General features: G+C 38.8%; 1 protein-coding gene across 1 annotated transcript in view; it reads left to right on the top strand.

Annotated features, from left to right (window-relative positions):
* The window catches only part of PTPN9 (protein tyrosine phosphatase non-receptor type 9), a 109,598-nt gene that overhangs the window by 65,235 nt on the left and 18,378 nt on the right, over nt 1-25,985 (top strand). The window contains exons 6-7 of the mRNA XM_090269973.1: nt 15,113-15,223; nt 17,321-17,649. Coding sequence (XP_090126099.1) covers nt 15,113-15,223; nt 17,321-17,649 — 440 coding nt within the window. The remainder of the gene's footprint in view (nt 1-15,112; nt 15,224-17,320; nt 17,650-25,985) is intronic.

The raw sequence follows: 25,985 nt of genomic DNA on the forward strand, positions 1-25,985 counted from the left end.
CACCCAAGCTGGGTACTTGAGGTACATCCTTCGTGTGGCTGAGTACACCCTCCTCTTATAGTTGAGCCTCAGTTGCTTTTGGCAGATCAATGAGAGGGATTTACTGAGGCCAGTCAGCTGCAAGGCTTGTCTGTGACCACTTACCACCAATCTCTGTTCTCCATGGAGGATCAGCTGTGTAGGGGGCGGGGGTTGGTGCTCCAATGTGGTCTGTAGCTGTCCACTGGTTAGCTGGCCCTGGGGTTTCCTGGGTGGTGCAGGCCAAGGTCAGCCCCCACCTGTTTTTTGCTTGGGGACACCCTGCCTGTGTTGTAAAGCAATCTGAGATGGCTGCTTCCTATGTTGGGCTTGGAGATTCCCAGGCAAAGCCAAGCTGTGGCTCTAGGCTGGCTGTTGCTAGTGCTGAGCCTGTGCCTCATTGAGGCTGGCTGTTGCTTGTTTGAAGATTTAGGAAGTTGTGTAGTGTGAGTCAAGACCAGCTATTCATAGAGAAAAGCAGCTTGGGTGGGCCTGTAAGTTGGGTGGGGTGGAGTCTCTGGGGATCTCCAAGGCGGGTCACACACTGTTAGCCAAGTTGATGGAGTCAGATATGGCACCAGCCTGCTGGCTCTGTGGCTCAGTGGGCGGACAGTTTAGAAAAGGGACAATGGCCTCTGCTCACCTTGATGCTGGACACGTCAGTTTCTCCCAGTATCCCACTGGTGCCTTTCAAGCTGCTGCCTGGAGCTGGAGCTAGAGGGAATGAGTCTGAGTAGGTGAATCTGTGTGTGGTTTCTTTAAGATGGAACTGCTTGGGGCTCTAGACATTTCTTCCACCAACTCAATACCTGCTGGTTTTTGAAACTTTGAAGTTGTGGCGACTTATCTTCTTGGCACTGGACCCCTGGGCTTGGGGGCTGGGACTCCCTGCTCCCAAGATATCCCTCCGAAATTTTTATCTACCACATGTGGGTGTAGGACCAGCCTGTTCCACGTCTGTGCCCCTCTTACCGGTCTTGATGGATGTGGTTTCTTTAATTTTGTAGTTGTCAGACTTACATTCAACTCGATTTCTGATGGTTCAGAGTGATGGTTGTTTTATATTTTAGTTATAATTTTTATATGGTTCTGCAAAGAGGCGAGCCCTGTCTGCCTATAGCTGCCATTTTCACTGGAAGTCTGTTTTCTTTGAAAAGTTTAAAATTCTTTTTTTTATGGCCTTATTTTTCTGGAATTGATTTTTTGAGGTGGGTTTGTTTCAATTTTATGGAATTGATTTTAGAATATGGTATGAGATGTAGAAATCTGATTTTTTTCCCCATGTGGTTAGCTGTTTTCCCCCCCCAGTTTTACATATCAAGTAGTCCCTCCTTTCCACAACAGCTTAGACTGTCAGTTTTAACAAAGTCTCATTAACCTGATAAATTACTATACTATAGACAATTTAACTAACCATCTGATTGTCTTTCTGTGTTGTTCAGGTTGCTTAAATAACGCTCTTGTGATCGTTTTAGCTTTTCCTTGTAAATTATTTTAAGAAGATACTTCTAGACTTGGATTATTTGGCTAATGATTATGAATATTCTTGTATCTCTTGTTTATTACTAGATTACCCTCATACATTGGGAAAAAAACTTATATTGTCACCAACAAGTATGAGTATCTACTCTAATTTTTCTGTTTTTGAATTTAGAAGATCTAAAATAACCTTTTTGTTTGTTTGTTCAAACTCCTTTAAGTAATAACAAAGTCATATCTTTTTTTCAAATGTTCTTATGCAGTTTGTGTGTCCTCCTTTATTTGGTTCAAAATAATGAAGTACTATAGATGTTCTGCTGTTTTTGCTATATAAGTTCAAACAGGTTGAAATTAAGTCCTGTTGCTATCGAATCTATATGTCATGGTCTTATTAGTGTCTTAGTTGCTCTATGATTGCAAACAATTTTAAATATAATCCCCTATCATCCTCATTCTCAAGAAAATTATAAATAGAAGTTTATCTTTAATGAACAGTCTCACACTTCAGATTTCTATTAAGTATAAATTAATTTCTAGCAGTTACTTGATGAGGATTGGATCAAAATATGACACTGGAATAAAATAATAATCTCTGACTTTAAGCTCTGAGTAGATTTTTCCATCTTGGTAAATTTCATAGGATTAATTCTCATTTTAAATTTTAAGATGTCATAACCCCTATTTTGGTTGCCATCTTATGGATTCTTAACTTTCATTATTATTTTAAATTATTTTTTTGCACTATAAGATGCACCTAGGAAAACAAGAAGAAAATATTCTGAACCAAATGGTGTACTAAAATATTTAATAAAATATAACAGAATAATATTTCAACCATGTAAGTGAACAGCAGTCAACAGCATTATTAAGAACCATCATCACTGTCATTAACAAATGAGGAGAGACTTTAAGGGTCAAGTACTCTTCTAGTTTTCTGGGAACTCCAAGAACTCATCATCACTAGTGTCAGAATTTATGGGGGCCTTTAATAACAGGCATTGAGGGAGTTAAGAGGTATCACTAGTTGTAACAGTCACTGAGAGTATCACTATCCTTGTTACAGGTTCTGGCGGACTACCCCCAGTGCCTATTACGGCTAGTGATACTCCTTAATCCCCTCAGTGCCTGTGTTACTACTAGAATAGTGACCCCACCATAACTCCTTTTATATACTACAAACTTCAGCATTTATGGCTGCTCGCCCAGTTACTGCTGGCCTCCTCACACAGAAATCTGGTGAGCACTGGAAACAGTATGGAGGTAGACAAGACAGCTATAGCATCTAACAGATCCAGTAGCCAGCGGAGAACATGTTACTTCAGCTCCACCCATCTGCCTCTCGTGATTGGCAGAGCTTAAGACAGTGATTTGTGTTTGGAGGCAGTTCTACTGACACAGATCCCGCCCAGTGTCAAAGACAATTGGCAGTTGGCACTGTGCCTCATACCCGTTATTAGCCTCAGATGATACAACAGGTCAGCGGTTGGAGCTGGGAGTGTCAGGTGATTCTCTGCACTCTCCCAAGGTCACGGGTGATGGGCAGAGACGGACAGCAACTGACCAGACGCCCTGAGATTCAGCAGTAAAGTGGGACATTTTAAGTGTCCCCAGGGGTTTCGCATGGGCCCACCGCTTCCTCTTCCAATAGCTGTCACCACCACTGACAGGTCAGGTAATACACATCATGGTCTGTGATGCAATATTCACTACATACGACGTACAGACATTTCCTCCCACTTTGGGGGGGAAAATGTGTCTTATGGAGAGAACAATACAGTAATTTATTTATTAAATCCTCACCGGAGGGCATTTTTTCATTGATTTTAGAGAGAGAGGAAGGGGGAGAGAGAAGCACTGATGCAGAGAGAAACATTGATGGGTTGCCTCCCATATACACCCAGACTGGGGATCAAACCCACAACCTGGATAATGTGCCCTGACTGGGAATGGAACCCGCAACCTTTCAATTATGGGACACAGCTCCAACCAACTGAGGCTCACTGGCCAGGGCTTTAATTACTGTTTTAGATGAACCATTTAAACCAGACAATATGGACTTCATCCCTGATGAATAAATCTTTATTTTTCTGATTATGAGATGCATGGTTGAAACACATGGCTAAAATATATAGCTTTAAAAAATTCATTAATGTAGATATTTATGAAGTAATAATTACTAATACTTACTGAATGCTTTACTTGCTCTTCTAAGCTCTTCTCATGCTTTAAAATTCGTTTAATCCTGACATCAGTATTATGAGAGGTGATGCTGTTAGTATTACTACCCCAATTTTACATATCTAGAAACTTAGTCTTGGAGAATTAAGGACTTAACAAAGGTAATACAAGCTCTTAAGTGACAGAACTAAGATATTATAATCATACATTTTGGATATTGCAAGTATATAGAGCTTGAGGCTTTCAAAGTATATATGTGTGTGTATATATATCTACAATTTTTTTTGTTACAAATATTGAGTTGTGTTATATCCAGTGGTTGTAACTTGCCATTTTTTTTTAAAAGATTTTACTTATTTATTTTTAGAGAGCAGGGAAGGAAGGGAGAAAGAGAGGGAGGGAAACATCAGTGTGTGGTTGCCTCTTGTGTGCCCCCAGCTGGGGACATGGCCTGCAACCCAGGCATGCGCCCTGACAGGGAATCGAACCAGCGACCCTTTCATTGGCAGGCCTGCACTCAATCCACTGAGCCACACCAGCCTGGGCGTAATTTGCCATTTTTTACTTAACAGTGTATCTTCTTCATTTTTCTGTCAATACATATAGCTCTTACTCATATTTTTCTTCACTTTTTTAATGGCTGCAGATATTCCGAGCAGAAAAATTACCTGCATGCCTTTTTTGTTTGTTTTATTTCTAAAGGCTTCAGTGAACACCATTTTACATAAATTTTTGTATATTTAACCAATCATCTCAGGGTAAATTGCTGTAAGTAAATTTGTAGAGTCAAAGAGTGCCTGTATTTGAAATTTGGTAAGTATTGCCAAATAACCCTCTCAAAACTTAGTTCAGATTTACACTCCATCAACACCTTTTTTCACAAGTCTCTTTGACTTTATTATTCAGATTTTAATCATATTCATGTTTTTTTTAAGTTGTTTTTTTTTTTTTTTTTTAAGAGAGGGGAAGGGAGGGAGAAAGAGAGGGAAACATGGATGTGTGTGAGAGAAATATCAGTTGGCTGCCTCTTGCACATCTCCAACTGGGGACCTGGCCCACAACCAAGGCATTTGCCCTGACTGGAATTGAACTTGCAACTATTTTTTTTTAATTACGCTTTATTGATTATGCTGTTACAGTTGTCCCAATTTTTTTTCCTTCCAGTTTTCCCCCCCTCCCTTAGTCCATGTTCATTGGTTATGCATATAGTTCTTCTCAACACATTCCTGTCTACTCCACTCCCTCCTACTATGCTTCTTAATTCCTGTACCATTTCCCTCCCTTTCCCCCCTTCCCTCGCCCAGCTGAACTCCCCCCAAAATGTTCCCCACACCTATAATTCTTTTCCCACTCTTGTTGCCTACTTAGTTTGCCTTTGTTTCGATTTCCTAGCTTCTGTTGTTGGTTGTTGTGATACAGTTTTCATTTTAATGTGTGTAGTTTTGATCCTCTTTCTCCTAAACAAGTTCCTTTAACATTTCATATAACAGTGGTTTGGATCTGATGAACTCCTTCAGTTTTAATTTGTCCTGGAAGCACTTTCTCTGCCCTTCTATTCTGAATGACAGCTTCGCTGGATAGAGTAATTGTGGTTGTAGGTTTTTGCTTTTCATTATTTTGAATATTTCTTGCCAGTCCCTTCTTGCCTGCAGCGTTTCTTTTGAGAAATCAGCTAATAGTCTTATTGGGACCCCTTTGTACATAATTCTCTTGCTGCTTTTAAGATTCTCTCTTTATCCTTAATTTTTGACATTTTGATTATAATGTATCTTGGTGTGGTTCTCCCTGGGTCGTTTTTTTGGAACTCTCTGTGCTTCCTGGACCTGTAAGTATTTTCTTCCCCAAGTAAGGGAAGTTCTGCTTCATTATTTTTTCACATAATTTTTCAATATCTAGTTCTTCTTCTTCACCTTCTGGCAACCCTATGATTAGGATGTTGGCTTGCTTATAGCTGTCCCATAGATTTTTGAGCCTCTCCTCATTTCCCTCACTTTTCACTTCCTCTTTCTGCACTGGTTGACTGTTCTTTCCCTATGCCCCTATTTGTTGATTTGATCCCTGGTTTTCTTTCCCTCACCACTTGTTACGTATGTGTTTTTGTTCATTTCAGCAGGACTGGCCTTCATTCCTTCCCCATCTTGTTTAAGATCTGCTGTCAGGTCTATAAGCATTCTTATAACCAAAGCTCTGAACTGTGCCTCAGAAAGATTTTCTATCTGCTGATCCGTTAGATCAGTATTTGCTGTCCTGTTAGCTTTGTCACTGGGATCTCTATCATGATCTGTGCCATCCTGACAGTTTTGTGTTTACCTTTGCTTCCTGGGTGGGGCTGTCATACCACCTATGCTATAGGGGGCAGAGCCCCATGCACTCATCACTACTGGGAGACCCTTCTCACCATACTGGTGTTTTGTGTGGGGGTGGGGATCCAAGATGGATTCTTGCCATTTACTCTCCACTGAGCTTCTTCTTCCATTCTCACCCCCTCTGGCCTTCACAGTCTGAGGCAAGGGAGTCTGCCTTCCCTGGTGTTGGAATTGCGAGCTGACAGGTCTGGTCTGCAGCCAGGGGTTCTCCTCAGGTATTTCTCACTTTTTAAATACGGGTGTCTGTGCTTACTGCTGTCCTGCTGTCGTCGCCACAGCTGCTGCCTTCAGCACAGTTTGACCTCTCCGCCCCGACTTCACCCCTCCTACCCGTCTGGACGAGCACCACTTCTTTGTAACTTCATACATTGGACTTCCATGTAGCTTTTATTTTCTGGAATTTCTGGTATTTCTGGTTTTGCGGTAGATGTATTCCTTCTTAGTTGTGGGGTGAGATGGAGTGTGTCAGTCTAGGCCTCCATCTTGTCCAGAAGGTTGAACTTGCGACTTTTATAGGTTCACATGACAGTGCTCAATCCACTGAGTCACACCAGCCAGCCCTAATTATTTTTAAAAATGTCTTCTCATGTGCTTTACCAATTTTTGTACCAAAGTATTTCTCTTACTGATTTATAAGGTTTGTTATTAAGAATATCAAACCCTGGCTGGTGTGGATCAGTGGGTTGAGTGCTGGCCTGCAAACCAAAGCTTGCTGATTCGATTCCCATTTAAGGCACATGCCAGGATTGAGGGCCAGGTCCCCAGTTGTGGGTGTGTGAGAGGCAACCAACTGATGCTTCTCTCTTATACATTGATGTTTCTCTCCCTCTCTTCCTCCCTCCCTTCCCTTCTCCATAAAAATAAATAAATAAATTTTTTTAAAGAATATCATTAAGGCTCTTGCTATTGTGGCTCAGTTGGATGGGGCGTTCTCCCATTCACCAAAAGGTTGCAGGTTTCATCCACGGTGAGGGTGCATACAGGAGACAACCAACCAATGTTTTTCCCTCTCATTTCCTCCCTTCCTCTCTCTCTAAAATCAGTAAACATTTTTAAAAACAAAAAAAAAATTATTAAGTACATGTTGCCAGCATTTTTTGTAGTGTGTAATTTGTTCAACTTTATGGTGTCTATTGTCATACTGTTTTATTTTTTATTGTAATTTTTATATGCCATGCTATATGCTATAGTATATTTAATAATGTATCATTATATTTTATACATAATATAGGTAAAATAATCTGCTATCAACTAGCTTTACTGCTAACATTTACTAATTAATACATTTTTTCTTATTCATTTGGGATAATACATTTTTATCTTATGCTAGATTCCCATATGGTTGGTGTTTCTATTTCTGGACTTCCTCTTCAATTCCATTTATCTAGCCATATAGGCTAATGTGTGCACTGTTTTATTTATTATAGCCTTATAATAAAGTTTAATATCTTGTAGGACAAGATTTCTCATAATTTTTATTTCTATGTTGTTTTAACTATCTTACAGATGTTCTTTTATATATACACTTTTATGTGCTTTTATTTAAGGATTTATGATATATAGAATATGTATACTTAAAATGAAGTTTACAACTAGTTATTTTAATTATAAAAGCAATTCAGAGAAAAGTCTCTGACTCCCCTCCCGCAGACACCCCAGTGCCATTCCCCAAAGGTAACTTTTTCAAAATGATAAATCTGAGAAAATTTTTTAAAATTTTCTCATCTTTAGATTAGATGAACTTTAGAGTCATTTAGTCAAGTTTTATGAAATAAAACACTCTGGGATTTTATTCAAATATAATTAATAAATTAACTTAGGGAGGATTGATGTCTTTACAGTACTGTCTTCTCCCATTTAGAAATCCTAAGCTTTTTAAAAGTTTTTTTGGACCAGTGTGGCTCTGACTCCCTAATCTTTTTTCCTGAATAAGTCCTTTTTGGTGATTTAAAAAAAAAAAGTCTTGGGATTTCCGGCCAAGATGGAGACCGAGAAAGACACGCTGCATCTCCCTCCACAACTAAGAAGGAATACAACTACCTCAAAACTAGAGACAACCAGAATTTCCAGGAAATCAAGCTCCATGGAAGTCCAACAAACAAAGATATAAAGAAGAAATACTCATCCAGACAGTTAGGAAGGTCGGAGAAGACTCGGTGTGGTGGAGGCAGCGGCAGCGGCAGGCCAGCAGAAAGCACAGTCACACATTTTTAAAAGTTGGGAGGGACACCTGGGGAGCGCTCCTAGCACCAGACCAGACCACACAGCTCATGGTCCCAGCGCCAGGAAAAATAGAGCCTCATTGCTTTTGACTGTGCAAACTAGTGGGGTTTGGGGCAGAGGAGGAAACTACTACTCCCTCAGCAGAGTCCACTTGCTTAAAGGTCCCCCATGGTCCTAGAACATCCCCAGACCTACCCACTCTGGGAACAACAGCCAGAGCAACAGCTAGAGAGGCGTCAGTCCCATACGAAAGTGGGAGAAGTGCCTGGAAAAGGGGCAAGTGCTGAGCAAACAACATTGTTCCCTCTCAGATCCCCTCCCCCACAAACAGCACCACAAGGTGGTGAAACGGGTCACCCTCTACTGACGAATTCCTAAGGCTCTGCCCCTTACAACGTAAGAGGAGCGACAGCTCTACCTAAGACACAGAGGCAAACAAACACAGGAGCCTGTAAAGATTAGGAGACATAGAAGTATGGCCCAAAAGAGGGAACGGATGAAGGTTCCAGTGGGAGAACTAAGCGACAAGGAGGAAGCCAACCTAACAGACACAGAGTTCAAAACACTGGTGATAAAGATGCTCACAGGCTTGACAGATATTCTTAAGAACAGCAAACATAAGGGGAGAAGTGAAGGCTATGCTAAATGAAACAAAGGAAAATCCACACAAAACCAGTGGTGAAGGGAAGGAAACTTGGGGTTAAATTAGTGATTTGAAACATAAGGAAGAAAAAAACAGTCAACCAGTACAGAAGGAGGAAACAAGGATGGAAAAAAATGAGGAGAGGCTTAGGAACCTCTGGGACTACTTTAGCCGTGCCAACATCCGAACCATAGGGGTGCCAGAAGGAGAAGAGGAAGAGGAAGAAATTCAAAGCTTATGTGAAAAAATAATGAAGGAAAAGTCTCCAAATTTGGCAAAGGAAATAAGACATAACAAGTTCAGGAGCACAGAGAGTTCCAAACAAGCTAGACCCAAAAAGGACCACACTAAGACACATCATAATTAAAATGCCAAAGGTTCAAGATAAAGAGAGAATCTTAAAAGCAGCAAGAGAAAAGCATAGATTTACCTACAAATGGGTGCCTATATGACTGTCAACTGATTTCACAAAAGTAACTTTGCAGGCAAGAAGGGACTGGCAAGAAGTATTCAAAGTGATGAAAAGCAAGGACCTACAAGCAAGATTACTCTATCCAGCAAAGCTATCATTTAGAATAGAAGGGCAGATAAAGTGCTTCCCAGACAAGGTAAAGCTAAAGGAGTTCATCATCACCAAGCCCTTATTATATGAAATGTCAAAGGGACTTGGTTAAGAAAAAGATCAAAACTATGCACATTAAAAGGACAACAAACCCACAACTATCAACAACTAAATCTAAAAAATAAAAACAAAATCCAACTAAGCAAACCTGAATAGGAACAGAATCATAGATATGGGAATCATTTGGAGGGTTATCAGCTGGGAGGGGCAAGGGGGTGAAATGGGGAAATGGTGCAGGGTATAAGAGGCATAATTGTTTGGTACAAAATAGACAGGGGAAGTTGAGAAAAGAATTTATATGCATGACCAACGGACAAGAACTAAGAGGGGTGGGATTGCTCGAGGGAAGAAGGGTATTGCGCAGAGGGGAACAAAGGGTAAAAAAATTGGAACTACTGTAACAACATAATAAAATATACTTTTTAAAAAAATGTCTTTGCTGTGCCTTTCAAGAAAGTTTTTGTTTTAAAGATTTTATGTATGCCCTGGCTGATGTGGCTCTATGGATTGAGTGCCAGTCTGCAAACCCAAGGATCAACTGTTCAATTCCCAGTCATGGCACATGCCTGGGTTGCATGCTGAATTCCCATTTGGGGGCATGTGGGAGGTGACTGGTCAATGTATTTCTTCCACACTGATGTTCTCTCGCTCTCTTTCTCCCTTCCTTCCGTTCTCTCTAAAATAAATAAATGAAATCTTAAAAAAAAAAAAAAGATTTTATTTATTTTTAGAGAGAGGAGAAGAGAGAAGGAGAGAGAGAAACATCAATGTGTGGCTGCCTCTCACACACACCCCCAGCTGCAGACCTTGCCAGCAACCCAGGCAATGTGCCCTTACTGGAATCGAACCAGCAACCCTTCGTTTTGCAGCCGGCATTCAGGCCACTCCAGCCAGGACTCAATAAAGTTTTTAAATTATTTATCTTGCATTTTTTTATATTTCTAAGTTAAAAAATATGTCCATACATTTATAAAACACAGTATGCACCAAAGATAAATCATCTTTTTCCTAAGACCAGTGAGTTATAGGGAAAGAGAGAGAGAGATGAACAGATAGGATGTATGAGTGGTGTGTGTGTGCACACATGCTGTTGTAAATCAAGTGTTTACAATTATACTTTTATTCTTATTATTTATAGGGTGGCTTATTTTTTCATAGATATGTTTTACTGTTTAAAATACTATTATAATTAGAAAAACATTCATTGTAGAAAATTTTAACTCAAAACAATATACATTAAGAAGAAATATTAACTTTGATACTATCATACAGAAATGGCACTGTTGATATTTAGGTGTACGGCACTTCTAGAGGTTTTTCAATACAGTCTTAATTATGTTTATAGAATTTTTATATACAATAAGCTCCATCAACTTTATTTTATGAATATTAGTTTATGCTGTATTTACTATAAAATATTTAATTATTTCTATGTTGTTGGATTTAAAAATTTTCTATATTAACTTTTTTATTGTTCTTTTATAGTTATCCCAATTTTTCCCCTCTCTCCTGCCCTGCCCACCCCCTGCTCCCACAGTCAATCCCCAACCTGTTATCCATGTCCATGGGTTTTTTATACCTTTTCTTTGACTATACCCTTCCCCTTTCCCCCCATACCCTCCTATAATAAACAATTTATATCCATATTTTGTTTGCACATTAAGTAAGTAATGTGTTTGAAGTGAATTTCTAGAAGTAGAATTACTGGAATAAAGAATTAAACATTTTAAATAAGGTTGTAAAAAATAAAAGTAATACAAAGTATTATAGAAAATAAAATATACAGAATAGAATTAAAATTATGATCCCACTTATAAGAGATAAACTATTTGGCTTTTGATATAATTTTTTATAATCTTTTTTCTGTGAAAGTGTGTGTGGGTAATTTTTTTAACAAAATTAAGATTATAGTTTTGGAATTAAGATTATATTGTGAGCATTTTCCAAAGTTTAAAAAATATTTGAAATCGTTAAGTAACAATCTTATTAAGAGATATACCATTTTTGTTAACCACTACTCGTTTTCAGACATATATTATTTACAGTTTTAAAGTATTATTTTTAACTGTCAAAAATAAAAATGTAGCCCTGGCTGGGTGGCTCAGTTGGTTAGAGCATTGTCTCATGCACCACAATGTTGTGGGTTCATTTCCCAGTTGGGGCACATACCTAGGTTGTGGGTATGTTCTCTAGATGAGGCATGTGGGGGTGAGTGAGTTGATGTTTTTCTCTCACATTGATTTTTCTCTCTAAAAAAATCAATAAACATATTCTTGGGTGAGGATTTTAAAAATAAAAAAACAAAAGTGTAGTAAGCATTTTTATTTATAATTCTTTGTGTTTCTCATTATTTCTTAGAATAGCGTCTCAGAAATGGACTTACCCAGAGGATACACACATCTTTAAGAACATACAATGCCAGTTGCCTTTTATAAGGTGTTACTAAGTTACTGTCCCATGAGTCGTATATGTGTGTGCCCAAAAGTCATTTTACAGAACTAGGTCTATGTCTGTATCTCTTTGTCCTGAAAGCAGAAGTAATGGCTTCCACTTTCTATTTATCTTTTTGTGGAAATACAGCAGTTTCTTGAGACTGGTTTTTTATTTGTCTATTAAAGGAGCCTTGGCCATTTATATTTAGACCCTGAAAATAAATTGTTGCATCTTTCAGAAACGAAAGGTGAAAGGTAATTTCTAAGATTTTAGTGAAGAGGCCTTTGAATAGTTTTGTTATTTCTGGATGCTGTATATTCTCTATAGGGAATGCTTGCAGACCCCAAAATTAGTAGAACTGAAGAGTAGCCAGAGGACTTCCGGCCAAGGTGGAGGTGGAGGTAGACATGCTACATCTCCCTCCACAAGTAAGAAGGAATACAAACTACCTCAAGACTGGAGGCAACCAGAAGTTCCAGAAAATCGAGCTGCATGGAAGTCCAACAAAAAAAAAGTATAAATAAGAACTACTCATCCAGACAGGTGCTCTACCTAAGACAAAGAGGCAAACACAGGAGCCTGTCAAGTTGAGGAGACAGAGATGTATGGCCCAAAAGAGGGAACGGATCAAGGTTCCAGTGGGAGGACTAAGCGTCGAGGAGATAGCCAACCCAACAGACAAGGAGATAGCCAACCTAACAGATGCAGAGTTCAAAACACTGGTGATAAAGATTCTGACAGACTTGACAGATATGCTTGAGTACAGCAAATGTAAAAAGAGAGAAGTGAAGGCTAAGCTAAATGAAACAGAGGACAATCCACACAAAACCAATGGTGAAGGGAAGGAAACCAGGGTTCAAATCAATAATTTGGAACATAAGGAAGAAATAAACAGTTAACCAGTGCAGAAGGAGGAAACAAAAATTGAAATAAATGAGGAGAGTCTTAGGAACTTCTGAGACAACTTTAAACATGCCAACATCCGAATCATAGGGGTGCCAGAAGAAGAAGAGCAAGAAATTGAAACCTATGTGAAAAAATAATGAAGGAAAACTTCCCAAATTTGGCAAAGGAAATAGATATACAAGTCCAGGAAGCACTGAGAGTGAACAAGCTAGACCCAAGGAGGACCACACCAGACACATTATCATTAAAATGGCAAATTTTCAAGATAGAGAATCTTAAAAGCAGCGAGAGGAATAAAAGAGAGTTACCTACGAAGGGGTTCTCAATAGATTGTCAGCTGATTTCTCAAAAGAAACTTTGCAAGCAAGAAGGACCTAGCAAGAAGTATTCAAAGTGATGAAAAGCAAGGACCTACAACCAAGATTACTTACTCTATCCAGCAAAGCTGTCATTTAGAATGGAAGGGCAGATAAAGTGCTTCCCAGAAAAGGTAAAGCTAAAGTATTTCATCATCACCAAGCCCTTATTATATGAAATGTTAAAGGGACTTATTTAAGAAAAAGAAGATCAAAGCTATAAACATTAAAATGACTATAAACTCATAACTATCAACAACAGAATCTAAAAGAGAAAAAGAAAAACTAAGCAACCGGAATAGGAACAGAATTATAATTATGGGGATCATTTGGAGGGTTTTCAGCTGGGAGGTGGAAGCAGGGAGAAATGGGGAAATGGTGCAGGGATTAAGAAGCATAATTGGTTGGTACAAAATAGACAGGGGGAAGTTAAGAATAATATAGGAAAGGGTGAAGCCAAAGAACTTATATGCACAACCCATGGACATGAACTAAGGAGGGTGGGATTGCTGAAGGGGGGTGGTACTGGGCGGAGAGGAGCGAAGGGAAAAGAAATTTGGACAACTATAACAGCATAATCAATAACATACTTTTTTTTTTTAAGAAAGAAGAGGGAGAAAGTGGTAGAAGATATTTAGCTATACTGTAGTTTCCTCTTTTTTTGATTTCTTTGGGAATAATTTCTTCTCAGTTAGATTGTCAATATTACATAGTATCCCTGCCTATGAGAAAGGCTGAGATATTGAGAAACTAAAGGAAACCTAGAGCTGTGGATTATGAAGTCATTGTTTTGCATTCTTATGCTTTGTGCAGATCAGGGTGTCACCTTTTCTCCTGGACCTCATTTGCGTTTGTGTCCACGAGGTCTTACTTATCGGTTAAATAAATGAATATGTAAAGAGATGAAGAGTTGAGTAAAAAAAAATATTATAAATACACAGATATCAGAATAAAAAAAGTTATGAGAGAAGTGTTTCTTTCATGTTCAGTTTATTCATGGTCTAATTTTTCTTGAAGTTTTAATAAACAGAATTTAAGGATACACACATGTATGAGAGAGGGCAGGCCCCTTGTAGTACAGGCTTCCCCTGTTAGATGAGTGTTCTAGGAACCCATCTCTGTCTGTATACCAGCTGGTATTTTGTTACAAGAGGTTGCATTTGGCTTCAGTGAATTTTTTTTGAAGACTCTTTCAGCACATTTGCCCATTTTATGATGCGTGATTTACAAGGACACCGGCCCGCACTGCGCTTCATGTTCAGCAGTTTTTGACCAAAAACTACATGATCCCCTTGCCCTACCTTCCCTATTCACCCAGTCTCTCCCCTAGTGGCTTTTGATTTTTGTTTTTGTTTCCCTGGTTGAAAAAAGTCCTCAAAGGGAAATATTTTACAGATGTGGGAGAGGTGAAAGAAAAAACTGCAGAAGCACTAAATGGCATCAAAATCAACGCATTCAAAAACTGTTTTGAGCAGTGGAAAAAAATATCTCAATAGGTATATTGCATCAAATGGAGAGTACTTTGAAAGTGAATGAAGTTTAAACATAAGAATAAACACAATTTTTTATAGGTAAGTTCAGTTTTGGGGGGGGTTCGCCATTGTATGCTGATAAGAAAAGTGAGAATAGTTTTGATCCATAAAGTTTATGCCTACAAGAATATAACATCATTACTTTTAAAGGTAATCAGCTTTTAATTTCTTTTAAACCACTTTTTCTCCAGCTACTCAAGTGAAACCTGAATTAGGCTGCAGACTTGCCCTGCTGGGAAAGAATGGAGAGAAGGGTGGAAAACCTAAACTTTAGGCCTGAATAGTCACAGGTTCCATTAGGCTCTGTTGCGGTACCCTGGCTGGTATCTTGAAATCCTCATATGTGTTCTTCACAGGGAGCATTTCCAGCTCGTTTGAAGAAAGTGCTGATTGTGGGAGCACCCATATGGTTCCGAGTGCCGTATTCCATCATCAGCCTCCTCCTGAAGGACAAAGTCCGTGAGAGGGTAAGGCAAGCTAGCTTTATTTTATTTGGAGGTGAATAGATAGACTCCCATTGCTGCTGTTGAAACCTGCCAATTAATTTTCTACCTTCAAAAACATCCAGCTGTCTTATGTGTTAGAGCACTTTATGCTTCTGTCAGTGCGTTCATGTGTTTCCTCTGCTTTGTTCTTTCTCAGCTTAGTGCAGGCTGGCTCTCCCATTGCACTACAAGTTCTTTCAAGTCAGGAACTGGACAACTTTATGTTGAGTACTCTTGCCATCATAGCTCCTGGCATAAAAATAGTACTGAAGGAACGTATCCCATGGGTATCTTAGTGATAGCTACTACCAAAATTTAGCCTAGTGCTATACAGAGGCCTTTATTATTTAACAACATCTAATATAATTCCATTAGTGGAACTGGTGTTTGAATCTGTTCAACTGAAAATACCACTCAGTCCTTTGACCACCATTGGGGGCAGAGGAGAGTCTCTTACTATGTCTCTAGTTATATTCTTGGCATCACCCCCCCCTTTTATTTATTTATTTATTTGTTTGTTTGTTTATTAGAGGGGAAGGGAGGGAGAAAGAAAGAGAAACATCAATGTGTAGTTACCTCTAATGCACCCCCAACTGGGGACCCACCCACAACCCAAGCATGTGCCCTGACCGGAATTGAACTGACTACCCTTTGGTTCAAAGGGTGGCAATCAATCCACTGAACCACACCAGCCAGGGCAGTTGGCATTTTCTTTTAAAACAGCTTGTTGCTTCCTAACTTCAGAAGTGTTATCTAAAATTATCTTAATTCTGTTATCCTCTAACCATTCCAGAACTGAAAGATTATGGTTTTACTTATTTAAATTCATTCATTTCTACCCTTGAAAGAAAGGGCATCTGAAACATTGAACAATAGGATAAGATAATAAAGTTGTGAAAGATCATCAGAGATTTTTATAGTAAAGGCTTATGAGGCTATATGAATAATAACAATGCAGATCTTTATAGCTGAAGTGACTTGAGTTGGAGGGGGGAAACTGAAGATGTTTGGTTCTGTGGAACTGCTTAGGGACTTAGTGACTCAGATTAGGGTAGATCTTTCCTAAGATAACTCTTTGAGAAGATTTGTTAGGCAACTTCTTAGACTTATATATACAAGCATAAATGCATGCATAAACTCAAACTATATTGAGCACCTTTACAGTCCAGGTTCTGGGCCCTGGAGATGCTCATGGTTCTGATAGAAGACACAGATAGACAAGTGTGGTTCCGCAGGAGCAGAGAGGAGAACACTGCATGGGCAGATGGGCTTCACATGCTATAAGCTGTCCTTAAAGAGGCCAAGGAAGGAGAGAGGGTATTCCAGGAAGAGGCAACAGCCAAAGAGTTCAGCACCTTCATTCCACATGGATTTCAAGAACAACCAACTAGGGTAATATGGTCCAGTATAGCTGTGTCAAGCAGAGAGCAGAATTAGGTATTACTATGACTTCTCTAGCATTTTTCCTGGTCTTGTCTTTCATAGAAACCTATCTTGGAGAATATCCATGCCAATCTATGAGTTAAAGCAAAAGCTAACAGGCATAGTATAAAGTTGACAGAAATAACACTACCTATGCATTCTTGGTAGTCATAGGTGAGTACTCGCATCAAATGTTACTGGAAAGCCTTGCTAATAATATAAAATAACACCTTTGTTCACTATACCTTCCTTTCAGATGGTATATAACAGAGCCCCTAATTCCAAGAGTGAATTTAATATATATTCTGGGAATTGTCTGGAAAATTCATAGGACTTCAATCCCAGGCAGTTGAAGTACTGTCTACTTTTACAGCTACATCACGTATTTCAGGCCAATCTCGTCCTGTTCTCCAACCCTAATATTATTTTATATTAGTTTCAGGTGTACAGCATAGTGGTTAGACAATCATAATTTACAGTGTGATCCCCCCACCTCGATATTTCAACTACCCTTCTGACACCATACAAAACTAGTACAACAGTATTGACTGCATTCCCTGTGCTGTAATTTACATCTCCGAAGCACATCTGTTCTGTATCTTCACTCTCTGCCTTTTTTCCCCCTACATACTCACATGGTTATTTCTGGCCTTCCAGATTCAGATATTGAAGACATCTGAGGTCATCCAGCACCTGCCCAGAGAGTGCCTTCCAGAAAACCTGGGTGGGTACATCAAAATGGACCTTGCCACTTGGAATTTCCAGTTTCTACCCCAGATGAATGGCCACCCGGATCCCTTCGATGAGATCATCCTGCTCTCCCTCCCTCCTGCTTTAGACTGGGACTCAGTGCATGTTCCAGGTCCCCATGCCATGACCATCCAAGAGTTGATGAATTACGTTAGCACCAGGCAAAAGCAGGGGATATATGAGGAGTATGAAGACATTCGTCGTGAGAACCCTGTTGGCACTTTTCATTGTTCCATGTAAGTAGGAAAGTTTGAGCCAACCACCATGCTCTGGCATGTGCTGGCAACAGCTCCTTCTGCACTTCAGGGCCTGTGTTAGGGATCATCGCTCTCACATAGGTGATGGTTTCTTTCCTCCAGAAAGAGGTACCTCCTGCTTTGGTGCTTGTTGCTAACATTCTAGGCTCTGAAATTTCTGATGGTCTTTGATAACAAAAGGGAAACCCTGTAATAATGGACACATTGTTTTATTCAGTTTCCTGAAATGCAGGTATTTTTAGGAAGAACACAGACGTGTAGGCTCTCTGTTCCTGTCCTTAGTAATCTCTGGTGCTTTCATTTACGCATTTTCTCTCAAGCATTTATAGTGTAACATTACTTTCTGAGGGAGAGATGTAGGTGCCTTCAAAGAAATTCATGGGAGCATTTGAGATATTGCTTCCCAGCAATTGTTGTCAATTTTGGCTCAAATTCTTTTTCTTTTTTCTCCTTTTCTTTTTAAAGTATATTTTATTGATTATGCTGTTACAGTTGTCCCAATTTTCGCCCCTTAGCTCCCCTTTACCCAGTACTGCCCTTCCCTCCATCATCCCCCCGCCGCTTACTTCGTGACTATGGGTCATACATGTAAGTTCTTTGGTATCTCCCTTTCTGGTACTATTCTTAATATCTCTCTATCTATTTTGTACCTACCAATTATGTTTCCTTTTTTTTTTAAGTATATTTTATTCATTATGTTGTTACAGTAGTCTCAATTTGTTTTTCCCTTTGCTCCCCCACCCCGCCTTAGTTCATATCCATGGGTCATGCATATAAGTTCTTTGGCTTCACCCTTTCCTATATTATTCTTAGCTTCCCCCTGTCTATTTCGTACCAACCAATTATGCTTCTTAATCCCTGCACCATATCCCCATTTCTCCCCCTTCCCCCTCCCAGCTGATAACTCTCCAAATTATCCCCATAGCTATGATTTTGTTCCTATGCTGGTTTGCTTGGTTGGATTGTGTTTTTATTTTTTAGATTCAGTTGTTGATACTTGTGAGTTTGTTGTCATTTTAATGTTCAGAGTTTTTATCTTCTTTTTCTTAAGTCCCTTTGACTTTCATATAATAATGTCTTGGTGATGATGAACTCCTTTCGCTTTCCCTTGTCTGGGAAGCACTTTATCTGCCCTTCCATTCTAAATGATAGCCTTGCTGGATAGAGTAATCTTGGTTGTAGGTCCTTGCTTTTCATCACATTGAACTGCTTGCCAGCCCCTTCTTGCCTGCAAAGTGTCTTTTGAGAAATCAGCTGAGAGTCTTATAGGCACCCCTTTGTAGGTAACTCTCTGCTTTCTTCTTGTTGCTTTTAAGATTATCTTGAACCTTTGGCATTTTAATTATGATGTGTCTTGGGGTGGTCCTCCTTGGGTCTAGGTTGTTTGGGACTCTCTGTGCTTCCTGGACTTGTATGTCTATTTCCTTTGCCAAATTTGGGAAGTTTTCCTTCATTATTTTTTCACATAAGCTTTCAATTTCTTGCTCTTTCTCTTCTCCTTCTGGCACCCCTATGATTTGGGTGTTGGTGTGTTTAAAATTGTCCCAGAGGTTCCTATGCCTGTCCTCAATTTTTTCAATTCTTGTTTCCTCCTTCTGTACTGGTTGATTGTTTTTTTCTTCCTTATGTTCCAAATCATTGATTTGAACCCCAATTTCCTTCCCTTCATCATTGGTTTTGTGTTGATTTTCCTTCGTTTCATTTAGCGTAGCCTTCACTTCTTCCCTTATGCGCTTGCCATACTTGAACATATTTGCCAAGCCTTTGAGCATCTTTATCACCAGTGTTTTGAACTTTACATCTGTTAGGTTAGCTATCTCCTCATCTGTTAGGTTGGCTATCTCTTTGTCGCTTAGTTCTCCCACTAGAACCTTGACCATTCCCTCTTTTGGGCCATACTTCTGTCTCCTCATCTTGACAGGCTCCTGTGTTTATTTGCCTCTGTGTCTTAGGTAGAGCTGTTATGTGTGAGGGGCGAAGCCTTAGGTATCCGTCAATATGGGCAACCTGTTTCACTACATTGTGCCACTGTTTGTAGGGGAGGGGTCTGAAAGGGAACAATGCCGCTTGATCAGCACTTTCCTCTTTTCCAAGCACTTCTCCCACTTCTTATATGGAACTGCTGCCTCTCTAGCTGTTGCCCTGGACATGGTTCCCAGAGTGGGTGGGTCTGTGTACATCCTAAGACCGTGGGTGCCCTTTAAACAAACGGACTCTGCTGAGAGACCAGCAGTTTCTTCCTCTGCCCCAAATCCCACTGGTTTGCACAGTCAGAAGCTTTGAGGCTTTATTTTCCCTGGCGCTGGGACCATGAGCTGCATGGTCTGGTCTGGTGATGGAGCACTCCCCATGTATCCCTCCCTAGTTTTTAAAACATGTGACTGCTCTTTCTGCCAGCCTGCATCTTCTGCCACTGCCACCACCGCCACCACACCATGTCCTCTCCACCCCGGCTCTGCTCCTCCTACCTGTCTGGATGAGTATTTCTTCTTTATGTCTTTGTTTGTTGAAGTTCCATGCAGCTCAGTTTTCTGGAACTTCTGGTTGTCTCTAGTTTTGAGGTAGTTGTATTCCTTCTTAGTTGTGGAGGGAGATGCAGTGTGTCTGTCTAGGCCTCCATTTTGGTCGGTAGTGTGGCTCAAATTCTTATAAGAATTCTCTACAGGGTTAGACATTCTTAAGTCAACATATAGTATGGCTTCCTGGCAAGAAGGGAGAGGAAGCTAGGAGGTTTAATAATAATTGAATTTAAGGTAAACTGCTAGCTGAATCTATTTCCACATGAGTCTCTCTTCTAAATATGCTCAAAAAGAAAGCTATTTGGAGTTTTCCCTCGGAAAGCAGCAGACACATCTCTAGATGCCATATTAAATCAAAGTAAGTTTACACAATTGTTGCAACAAAATACTTCCCACTGTTTCCTACCAAAGAACTGATTTTATAAAACTCATAGGTGTACATATTATGGACTTGAAATTCTAAATTTCCATTTCTCTCATATCATTTACCTTTATCTAATAAGTCATAACTGTGAACATTTCTGATTTCTATGTACTGCAAAAGATCAACCCAGTCTAAGAGCTTCCTCTCACATGTTGTATTTCTTTTCTTCCTTGTGCCTGATTTCTAGGTACCATAACAGCAGTCTCATAATGTGCTCCATGGACACCAAGCCTACACATCCAATACTTAGTTTTTCATTCTGTCTCACCAGTCTCCGTTCTTTGCTTTCATGCAACATATAGCACATCCTTTCAAGCAAAAACCCTGATGCACTGACTGATAACACTGACAGAATGCAGAACCTCGAGTTTTTCCACTTCTGTGTAAGGATTCAAAAATTCATTAATAAAAAATCTTCTTGTCTTGAGATGATCTCTAATAACTCCAGATCTAAAGCCAAGCAGATGTTCTACAGTGCTTTGTGAAGGCAGAGAAATAATCCCTAGATTGTGAGGAAATGCCTCTGGTTCTGACAGAAACACTTCCAATTACTACAAGTTGTATCTCAGGGTAGCCAGCCTCAGAAATCCTCTATGATTGTGACTCTAAGAGCACCAGCAACAGGTCTTACAGTTAAGCTGTTTCTCTAAGTCTCCAGTTTCCAGAGAAAGACAAATTAGTTGAAATATCTCCCAGCAAAATATATTTTAACAACAATAAGGCTTTTTGAAAGAAACATAAGAAATATAGAAAACTGCAATATTGTATTTTCTTTGATCTCTTGATGCCTTCAGTTGTACTTTGCAAATTTGAGATTTAGAATCATGAAAGAATTTAGTTGGTGTTGGTGTCAGGGTTGGCAAGAGCAGCAAGAAGAAAGAGACTGCAGATGGCCTCTGAAAAGAGAAAAACAAAACAAAACAAAAACAAAATAATTCACGGTAAGGGCAAAGAGTTGCCTCTTAGGAATTTAGCCTCATAAGATTTTCCTTCAATCCAAATTGTACGACAAAACCACCTGGTTAGTTTATAACTGGTTCATAGCTGCTTGATAACTATTGTTGGCAATAGAACATAGATCATTTCTCTCACTGCTGCTCTCATTTATATTAACATGTTTTTGTGGGCTGCAGCAGAAATTTTTTCTCTCCAAGTCAAGCTCTAACTGTTGAAAATCGGGGAAGCTGTCCCAGTTGATCCCAGGCTTAAATTCCAGGCTAGCCAAAATGCCCTCTGTGACTTACACAAATTCTTTTCCTCCTCTACACTTCAGCTTTCCTGTGATGTTAGACAGATATCCACCTATGTGTCTAGCTTAAATGTTTGAGGAATTCATTATTCTTTTAGTAGTTCTTCCCTTCTGTAATTTCTATCCAGTGTACTGTATGTACTGTACTATGTCAGTGTACTGTAAAGAAGATGCAGGAAAAGAGCCTTTTAGCAAAAGGAAAAAGGGAAATTATGAGTTAGGAAACAGGTGAAGAATTAAGAGAGAAGCAAATGAGAAAAAAAGTCAATAAGCAGATCAAGAATGCAAAGGAAAGTAAGAGAAGAAAAAGAGAAAGCAGAGCGTTTATCAAGTGTGGAAAGTATTCTTTTCTCCCATATAGCTCTTGTTTCTTCTGTAGTAGTTCGAAATGCCTATGTGCATCCAGTATTTTTTTCCAACCAGTTTTCCCCCCTGTAGTTTTGAGTCAGGGGTGTAATGTGGAGCAGGGAGGAACTCTGGGCTATACCAAGAAGACCCACACTTGTCCTGGGGATTCTTTACTTGCTCTGGGATCTTTTGCTGTGGGGTCCTTGAGATGTCATTTCTACCATGGCCTCCTCCCCCCACGTTAGAAAAGCAGGTTTGAATTGTTCTCTTGTCATCACCCAAACCAGCTGTTATTTTGCAATTAGAGAACACATCCCAGTCCTATGAAAGGACATCCTAATCTTGCCTCTTTATTGAATGAATGATCCCCCTACTTTAGGAGCTAGAACCCAGAACCCTCATCAGCTCCAGGTCTCTGTCTTATATCAAATTCCAGTTAAAGCTACTCACAGAACAAACTCTGCATTGGAATTTTAGTTCATGAAGTAGATGGCAAGGTACTCACTGTTGTCCAGGATGCTCATGGACCAAGAGACTTTCATTCCCTTTTTTCTTCCCCTTACACACCATCTTTTTTCTTTTACTTATTTATTTATTTTTAGAGAAAGGGGAAGGGAGAGAAACATCGATTAGTTACCTCTCACACTCGCCCAACTAGGGACCTGGCCCCGACCGAGACTTGAACCAGTGACCTTTCAGTTTTCAGGCCGGCGGTCAGTCTGCTGAGCCACACCAGCCAGGGCCCCTTACACACCATTTTTAAAAAGATTTTGTTTTTTAACCTTAACTTTTCATTATGAAGTTATTGTAGATTCTCATGCAATTGTAAGAAATTATACAGGAGATCACATGTACCCCTTCCACAATTTGTCTATAGTAACATCTTCTAAAAGTATAGCAAAATGTTACAACCAGATCCTAACATTGATATAATCCACCAGTCTTATTCAGATCTTCCCATGGTGTGTGTGCATGTGTGCGTGTGTGTGTGTGTGTGTGTGTGTGTTGTTAATTCTATGTAATTTTTATCATACACTTAGGTTTATGTATCCATCACCACAGGAAAAGGTACAGAAGAATCCCATCACCACATATCTCTGTCCCACTCCTCTGCATCCCTAACCCTTGCAACCACTAATATATTCTCCATTACTATAATTTTATAATTTCAAGAATGTTATATAAATGGAAACATGCTTTATGTAACCTTTTGGGATTACCTTTTTTAGGTATAATTCACTAGCGATTCACGTAAATTTTCATGTGTTTCACTAGTTGGTTCTTTTGTAACTGCTGAGCAGTTTTTCTTTTCTTTTTTTTCTTTTCTTTTTTTTTTTTTTAGTTAGTTTGTTTGTTTTTGTTTAACCATTCAGCTATTGAAGGACATCTGGGTTGTTCCCGGTTTCTGGTTATTACAAATAAAGCTGCTATGAATGTTTGTGTCTAGGTTTTGTATAAACATAAGTTTCCATTTCTCTGAGATAAATGTCCAAGAGTACAGTTGCTAGTCATATGGTAACTGTATGTTTAGATTTATGAGAAACTGTCTAGCTGTTTTCTAGAGTGGCTGTACCATTATGCATATCCGCCAGCAATGTATGAGTGATCCATTTTCTTTACATCCTCACCAGCATTCAATGTCACAGTTTTTTATTTTAGCTCTTCTGATAGGTGTGTAATAAGATCTCATAGTGGTTTGAATTTACATTTCCCTAATTGCTAATGAACATCTCTTCATATACTTATTTACCATCTGTATATTCTTTTTGTAAAATGTCTTTTGCCTATTTTCTATTTGCATTTTTTAAAAACTATTGAGATTTGAGAGTTCTTTGTTGGGTACATAATTTGGGAATACAGGTACCCCCTGCCCCCCATAACAGTTGTTAGGTTCCTAACAAACGCCTTGTTATGCGAATCCGTGCTATACAAAACAAAGAACTAGTACAGAAAGCAGAGTTAGGTTCCAAAACTTTTTTAAACATACTATTATATTTTTATAATTAAGAGAAACCTTTCTTAAAGCAATTTTCATCAAAAGTATTATGTATTAATATGAATTAAGTAATGTTTTCTTCATCATCACTACTGAGTCCATTAACAGAATGCGTTTTCTTTTTGACAAGAAATCCTCATCCTCTGAACTTCCTTCAGCATTATCTTGATTTCTGTGCTCTACTTTTGCAAAAACTCTGTTATTTTAGACTGCTTGCTTTTAGCTGAGAGATCTTTATAAATTTCATTATGCAGTCCTAAGCACTTTTGAAGTTCTCTCGTAAACTTTGTACTCCTTTCAGTGCAAGGATCTTCATTTAAGAAACATGACTCTACCTGTTCAGCTAAATCTAGGCCTTTCTTTATGTTTTTTAGAGTAAACTGACACGATGTACGTGCTCAAATGAAAATTTTTAAATGAGTTATCTTTTGCTCTTAATACAGGGATTTCCCTAATTTTGTGTTATACAGGAGTTTTCTCCAATTCTCTAACCGTGTTAGAGTGAAACCATGTTATAGAAGTACCGTGTTATACGGGGATACCTGTATTTTCTTCCAGTCTGTAGCTTGTCTTCATCCTTTAACAAGCTCTCTTGCAAAGCAAACGTTTTTATTTTGATGAAGTTCTTTTACAGAGTTTTACCTTTTATACATCATCATGCTCTAGGCACCAAGTCTAAGTAAACACTTAGCCTAGCCCTGGATTCCAAAGATTTTCTCCTGTTGTTTTTTCTTCTCTAAAAGTGTTATAGTTTTATGTTTTACATTTAAGTCTTCAATCTGTTAATTTCTGTATAAGGTATAAGGTTTAGGTTGATTGGAGAAGGGGTGGAGATATAGATATATAATTGCTCCAGCACCATTTGTTGAAAAGAGTATCCTTCCTCTACTAAAACATTTGTGTGGGAAGAGGGAATTTTTAAAAATATGGACAAGTACAGTATGACAGACAACTATGTTCCCATCACCAGAATTGCTACTGACAATTTTTAATATATTTTTTATTTTATCTTTCTTTATTATATGCAAGAAAGCATTGTGGAGTTGAAATTCCTTCTAATCCTCACCATAAATTCTCAGTCCCAGAAGCAGCCTCTAGTATAAATATGGCATGTTTCTTTCCAGTCCAGTCCCATATATGTTTGTACCCATGAACAATATAGAGTATTACTTTATGTTGGTAGTCTTTGTTATTAATTTTTTCTGGTTTTAATCAATATGTGTGCAAATAATATTTTTCAAAAGAGTACCAAAGAAAAAAAGCAGTGACAGAGAAACAGCAATCCCTTTCTGTAACCTCAGTCCCACTGTCCTAGTCATACATTTTCAGCTCTTGGAGCTGTTTCTTCTGGTATTTCTTCCATAAGTCTAGATAAAATGCTTAAAATACTTTCATTAATTTTTACAGTAGGTAAGCATTTAGCTCTTTTACTCTGTCTCCGATTCTCTTAACTGTTTTTCCAGTATATCTATGTCACAATATCTTATAAAGTCAGTGTACATTATTATAACTGTAAATTTTCTTTTTTTTACTGCAGAGAGAAATGGGCTCCTATGACACAATCCAGCATATTAAATCTTATTAATTCCATTTTTTGTTCTGGTGGTAGTGGTCTTATTTTTTTAATTGCTTTTAGTTTTTTATGTCCCTATCCTTATGTTTTCCTATGCTTACTTGTTTAAAAATGTCACAATAATGTGCCTTGGTGTGGGTCCTTTTTTTTTCATCCATTTTGTTAGGTGCTTGATAGGTTCTTTTACTCTGAAGGCTTGTGTTCTT

This window comes from Furipterus horrens, unplaced genomic scaffold, assembly GCF_987537825.1.
Source record: "Furipterus horrens unplaced genomic scaffold, mFurHor1.1.pri manual_scaffold_3, whole genome shotgun sequence".
Lineage (NCBI taxonomy): Eukaryota > Metazoa > Chordata > Mammalia > Chiroptera > Furipteridae > Furipterus > Furipterus horrens.